Source organism: Babylonia areolata, chromosome 2, assembly GCF_041734735.1.
Source record: "Babylonia areolata isolate BAREFJ2019XMU chromosome 2, ASM4173473v1, whole genome shotgun sequence".
Lineage (NCBI taxonomy): Eukaryota > Metazoa > Mollusca > Gastropoda > Neogastropoda > Buccinidae > Babylonia > Babylonia areolata.
Genome location: NC_134877.1, coordinates 53,874,311 through 53,881,267, shown reverse-complemented (window position 1 = coordinate 53,881,267; position 6,957 = coordinate 53,874,311). Strand labels below are relative to the sequence as shown.

The following is a 6,957-nucleotide window of genomic DNA, read 5'->3' as shown; positions in this document are numbered from 1 at the left end:
GGGAAACAAAAATCACATAGTAGAATGAAAAAAAAACACTTTCTTTTTGAGGGGTTAGGGGGGATGGCAAAGACGTGGACAAGAAATGCATCATGCACTACCACCACCATCATCACACAACTGCATACAAGCAATTTGAAAAGCCCTCTTCAAAGATTAGAAAAAATCATTTATTTATTTTTTGAGGGGTTGGAGTTCTAATCAATGAGCCACAGTGTTAATGCAGTCTCCTCCTGCGTACTGAGCCATGCAATAAAAAAGAAAAGCCAGAGTGAGCCTGAGAGACAGTGAAATTGAGTGAGTGAGTGAGTCTGTGCATGTGTGTGTGTGTGCGGTGTGTGATCACAGTGTAAAGGTGCGTTTTCCTTCACTACTTGCCTCTGACATCCCTGCCTTGAGCGGTGTGTACAAAATGGAATGTTCAGGGAAAGACCAACAAGCTGCACATCCCAACGTTTAGCTTTTTTTTTCACTTCAATATACTGTGAATTTTTTACCATGCTGATCTGCAGACCTTGTGACTCCTGTCTCCAGCTCCTCCTGTCTTTAAAAGTACAAATCAAAACACTGTTCTGAGCATAGGATTGTGAGCTTGATTCTTTTTTTTTCCAAAACAATCATCCTAAATATATGGATATAAAAAAAGGGAGAGAAAAATATATCTATTACAATACAGGAAGAAACCCTGAGATTACCACCACAAAATGGAAAGGATGTCGATCTGATGGCATGAGACAAAGTAGGAGACACCTGTGACTATCTTTTCATACTGTGTATTCCTCCTAGCCCCCCTTTTTTCTCATCTCTTCATAAAAACCTGAAAACAGTGTGACTGCCTTTTAACAGATGCATGCCCCTGAAAACAGAGTGCAGCTGCCTTTACAGCAAAGTCAGAAAGAAAGTAAACCCTCTTATATGAAAAATAAGCATACATGGGAGTTGAAGTCTCCACCTACATGCAACGAAAGGCAATGCATGCTAGTGTCATGTCTATGAAGCTCCAAAACACCATTTCATACATATCCAAAAAAAATGGCCGCTAGTTCTTTTCCTTCATTGTTCAGTGATTATTTCCTTTCATAAACTTTAATTGTTTAATATTTCTTTCCTTTCATGAACAGCAGCAATCACAAGCTGCACTTGGGAATATTCAACAGACATGATCTATTGCCCTGTTTTTTTCCATTCCAAGAAACAGTTGCCTATGGCCCAGCTGATCGCACAGAACCAAGAAACATGTCATCACGTATTTTTTTCAAGAACATTTTTAGAACAGTATTTCATTTGCTATGCAGAAAAAGAGTGCACAATGTCTTGGCCATGCTTTCCATCAACAAGAATCAGTTAGCTCAGTCCCTCTGTCTTCTGGCAGCCTCTCTTGTGAGACCATACCATGTGAACACCAATGTGCAGATATATGAATCAATCAGAAAAGGATGTGTGAATCACAAACATGTCTTTACACAAAGCTTGTCACAATAATCAAGAGATAATCAATAAATAAATGCATCAAACAAAAGAATATATAACAGATTTTACAAAATCCCTGCCTTTAAAAGGAAATTTTCTATCTAAAATTACGTTTAAATAACATACTTACCGTGACCCAACTAGTGCAGACTCCGGCAGGGGATATATTAGCTGACAAGAATGCATTCTGGTCTTGGTTTCAAATGGCCTTTAAAAATTCTGTCATAAACTGTGGCGTGAAGTGTGAGTGCATCAGAAAACAAAACCACTTCCCTGCAGATCATTCCTGAAGCCTGCAGACATGCCACAACCTGTTAATGTTATGTCCAGGATGAAAGATTTTATCTTCTGACACTACAGTGCACTACACTGTATCAAAATGTTGTTTGGACAATTTGTTTCAGTTTCAGTTTCAGTTTCAGTTGCTCAAGGAGGCGTCACTGCGCTCGGACAAACCATATACGCTACACCACATCTGCCAAGCAGATGCCTGACCAGCAGCGTAAGGACAATTTGAACACTCGGCAGTCATTGAATATTTGGTATCGGTACACAGTTACATACATTTTAACTAATGAAAACCAAACAAACTGATAAAAATAAATAAAAAGAGAGTTTGTGAACATAAAACAAATATTACCCTGGATAAAGAACAAATAATGAACAAACACTGTTGGAAGAACATATACCATATTCCGGATTACGACTGATAAAAGCCATGATCTGGGTTAGGACTGAACGTGGTTATGAAAGAGCAGCTTGGTCAGTGTGTTTTTAAGGTACTAACTGATTATGTCCAGCTACACCTGTTGTTTCTCCCAGTCAAATGTCATGTTGTTTCTATCCTCTGAAAAGGTAAATTCCAACAGCATTACGTTACACACAACATCAGAGCAAGCAGATATTAGAGGGTTTCAGTTTTTTAATGACAGATCAGTCAGCCTTAGTTAAAAAAAAAAAAAAAAAAGGACATAAAAGAAAGACAAATCTGACATATTGCTGCCCTTTGCAAAGGAGTGACAACAATAAATGCAAACAAACTATTAAAAAAAAGGCAATTATTTAAAAAGCCAACAAACCAATAGACTCCTTTCTAAGTATGTTACAAACAACCTCTTTACAGGACATCTTCTGAGTCATGGCAAAACCATGAAATATGTGACTATTTGGAAGCCACCAGTTCTCTGTTTACCCCAGATCTAAAGGGTCATGTTCTAAGTTCTTGGTATAAATCGGTTTTCATCATTGGTCCGAAAAAAATACATACTGGCCTGCATGGTATTCTGATCAAGAACTGGTGTGAAAATTGTTCACAAAGTCAGATCTTTTTATTTAAAAAATTGTATCAATAGTACAGAATATATGTATATAGATTTTTTTTGTTGTAAATGCCTCAAGCTCCCTTCCCAGAAGATGTGAGTGTCAATCTGCATTATTATTATTATTCATAAAGACACAGGTGGTTTCGTAAAAAAAAAAAAACCCAGATGATGACTATGAAGTTGCTCTCATGTTCATGTTGCTCAACCTGTGGCACAGTGCACACAGTGGATGTTGTGACAAAACGACTGATGCCCTCCATCAGTACTGACCAAGCTTCCCTCTGTCCACTGAACCCCTCTACTACCTGCACACTGCAGACAACAAATCATACATGTCTCTTGAGTATTTGACCAAACAACAGCTAAAGGCAGAAAAAAAAAAAAAGCTCAGCCAAAAACACGCACCAAAAGTTGAAAGAAAAAAAATAATATGAAAAAAAACCCAGACTAGTCACCATTAACATCTTTTTCCCAACCTTTTTATTGAAAAAAAAAAAAAAGTCGATTTGTTACATTCTGTTGTTCTTTAAAAAGTTTGGTGATGAATACATGCGTCATAAGTGAGTCTTGGTTACACAGGTAGTGACAGAATACAACAATTACAGGATATGAAATGTGGTTGAAAATAAAAACTCACTTTCTTACGACAATCAAAGAACAATTTTCCAAATCCCTTTTCTGCTGCGCTAGTTACTTCCGGTGATCATCAACTTCAGACAAAAAGCCCTTCAACTGCATAGTGATGTCTTCCTCTACAACTCTAGCATTCCCTACTTTGTGAAATCAGTTCAGGACAGCAAAGGGATCTAATTCTACTTTCAACCTTCATAACCCACCCACTCGTCCTGAGTTATCAGGGATAAAAAAAAAAACACATATATGATAATGACCCAAAGAAAAAAAACACAACCTGCCCCTCTCTCCTAAAAACAACAATGGGACAAATATCTGCCCCCTTGGAAATCTAATGTATAGCCACCATTCTGCGCCAATATCCCTGTTATGTCAGTAAGTTGTCATGATTACATGAAACCAAAGGAAATATATATAATTCCTTAGCTAAATCATGGTGTACACATAGCTCTGGCAGTGAAGAGATAATTGTGAAAAGCTCACCAGATCAGCACTTACAAAAAAGAAAGGTTTTCATCATCAATGCCAAAACTCAGAAATCTAATGGTTATGATAAAGCTTTTACTGTCAAAACTAAAATAAACCAGCTCTGTAGGCCAGTGTTTACAGTAAAATGCTCTACACTTGTTTACCTGTTACAAGTCTGAAGAATAAAAGAAGAAAGTGGTTGAAATGTGCTGAAAGTTACATAAAAGCCTATAAACATCAGGATCATATATTCACATGTAAAAAAAGAGTGTACAATAAGACAATACAAAATAAGCTATTCAATTATATGTTTTTAAATTTCCTTTCCACCTATCAGTTCACATACACACACTCACACACACAAAAGCAAATGCATACACACTCACAACACACACAAACATATACAAGGCATCCACAACAACACACCCAAACATATACAAAACAGAATTTGCAGTGTTTTTTAGGGGGGCGTATGTACACAAGTGCATGTATGCACAAACGCAAGCTGCAAAGTATCGTGCTTGTCTTTACTTCTCATATTCCAAGTGGTACTGGGCGACGCACAAAGATTCCCTTCACAATGGTCCTTGGGGACTCAGTGGGGAAATATCACCCAAAAGGCAATGTGCTCACAATACAGCAACAATACAGCATGTGTAGTCCTCAAGGATTCAGTGGTGAAGATTTCACCAAAAAGAAACTATGTTCAGAATGCATCAACTGGTATATATGTAATCCTCAAGGGGTCATTGGTGAAGATTCTATCAAAAAGACACTGTGTTATTAACGATGCAAGAAAGGTGCAAGCTTTTAAGATACAACCCCATCATGAGACCAAAAGCATGCAGTGCTCTGAAGATATGCAATTTACAGGGCTTACATCAAAACTGTGGTTGGTGGTAAATTGTTCAGCTGTCTTCTCCTTTTTCTCCATCACTTCTTTCTTCTTCCCCATCCATTTTAGTCCTTGCTACATTGAATAGCAAAATGTTAATTTTTGTGTTGTGTTTTTTTGGGTTTTTTAAAGGACTGGAATAAGACAGTAACATATACTGCAAAATACCTCAGAAATCTTCACATATTTTGCAGAAACAATGTCTTGTTTGTTTGGGTTTTTAAAAGTTAAAATATAAAACCACTGCAATAATGTGCAACGTAAAGTATAAATGCGAAAGAGCAACTAGTTACCTTGGTAAAAAGAGAAAAGTAGTTCTACAACTCATGGCAAGCATGGCAACAGCTAAAAGAATTCACTGAAAAAAAAAGCAAATAGAATCACACTCAAAACTATAATTGGACAGCATTACTGGCAATTAAAAGCAGCATCTAAAAACTCTTTACTTTCTCAATATGAAAAAAAAAGTCAACCTCAATATAAAAATGTCTAAAAAAAAAAAAAAAAAAAACCAGCATACACTGGCATATAAAAAAAAAATGTGTTTCTAAAAAAATGATTTTTATTAAACGACTGGAAAAGTCCACTCACAAACCTGGATAAGCAATGCAGTGCAGTATCTTGACAACCACAGCTTTCAATAGAGAGCAGGGACCGAGGAAGGGGTGGTGTGTGTCCACGTCAGTGGTTACAATGTTACTGATCTGACACATCCACAAACTGTCACTGCTCAGTCTGCTGTGACTCAGAACAACAATTCTGAATTCAATACACACTTAAACAATCAATTCTGAATCCCAGACACACTTAAACGATGTATCGGACAATTTTTCACTGTTCAATCACACACTTAAACGATGTAAGACAGTTTCTAACTGCTCAATCAACCATAACCAAGACTGACCAAAGTCGACAACATATGATCTGACCATGATCAGCGCACCTCCCTGACGGAAGTGCGGGGAAACGGTCAGCACAGTGACAAACCAGGAGTGGCGTGACAGCACCGATAAGGCAATGACTGACTGATATTGCGCAACACACCATCAGGTTCCCAAAGTAAACCAAGCACACCAGTGAAAAACTGACAGGTCTAAAAAGCAGTAAATTTGGCAAATAAATGAAAAGACACACACAACACCAGACATATTAGTACACACAAGTGTGAGTCACATTCTCGCAAACCAGTGCATACATACTTACACACACACACATACACACACACACTTACAAATCCAGTCAGGCAATACACTGTATTTCAGTGGTCCATTAACATTATCTATACTACACATGTATCACTGTCACCCAACAGCAAATGTTCAACTACAATTAAAAAACAAAGAATGAAAGAAGAAAAAAAGATGACATCTTTATATCTTTCTTTTCATCTCTCCATTCATCTTTCATCTTATCTACTTCAATTGTTATATGTTTGGCTGTTAACAACTAATACACATTTAAAAAAATGCCTTTCTTTATGTACTCTACAAACTACAAAAGACGCAGGGTCTGAAAACAAAATCAACACCTTTTTCTCTTTCTCCTTTTAAATGGACATAAACAGTATATTGGGTGTCTGGAAAATCTCTACTTTTTCCTCCCTCTGTCTCTTGATATCGCAGATGCCCATACACACACACACACACACACACACACACACACAAACAAACACACACACACATACACACACACCTAACAGCAGCAAGAATAAGAAATCCGACCCACATGAAGACCAAACCAGCGCTGACAGATAGACCCATCTCCTCAGGCCTGAAGGGAGTTGCGGTGAAACGAACCACCAGTGTCTATACAGAAAGGAGGACAACAGAGAGAAGGCGAAGGAGGCAGGACGGCCCAGGTCCGCCCAGAACAGTCCAGTGAAAGACGCTCGCCACACGAAGGGGTCAAGGGTCAGCAGGAATGACAGTGACTTCACAGGGTGCTCTCTTTGCTGTCCTTCTTCTTCTTGGAGAACGAGGGCATGTGGAACTTCTTCTTCTTCTTCTTGTCTTTGGTGGGGGACGGAGCCTCCTTGGTGGGCGAGCCCTGACAGCACACAACAGCGTGGTATAGAAGGAATTCATCACTTGGAATCAGAAGTTGAACTTACCTGTATATTTCTTTGGTTTTACACCATCGTCCTGAGAAACATTTAAAGCATACAACTAA

At 38.1% G+C, this 6,957-nt stretch overlaps 1 protein-coding gene across 3 annotated transcripts in view; it reads right to left on the bottom strand.

Moving 5' to 3' along the window:
- Positions 1-1,976: 1,976 nt before the first annotated feature.
- The window catches only part of LOC143275160 (uncharacterized), a 60,416-nt gene continuing 55,435 nt past the window's right edge, over positions 1,977-6,957 (bottom strand). For all 3 annotated transcript variants that reach the window (XM_076579160.1, XM_076579162.1, XM_076579161.1), the window contains exon 19: positions 1,977-6,834. In XM_076579160.1, coding sequence (XP_076435275.1) covers positions 6,721-6,834 — 114 coding nt within the window. In that variant the 3' untranslated portion in view covers positions 1,977-6,720. The remainder of the gene's footprint in view (positions 6,835-6,957) is intronic.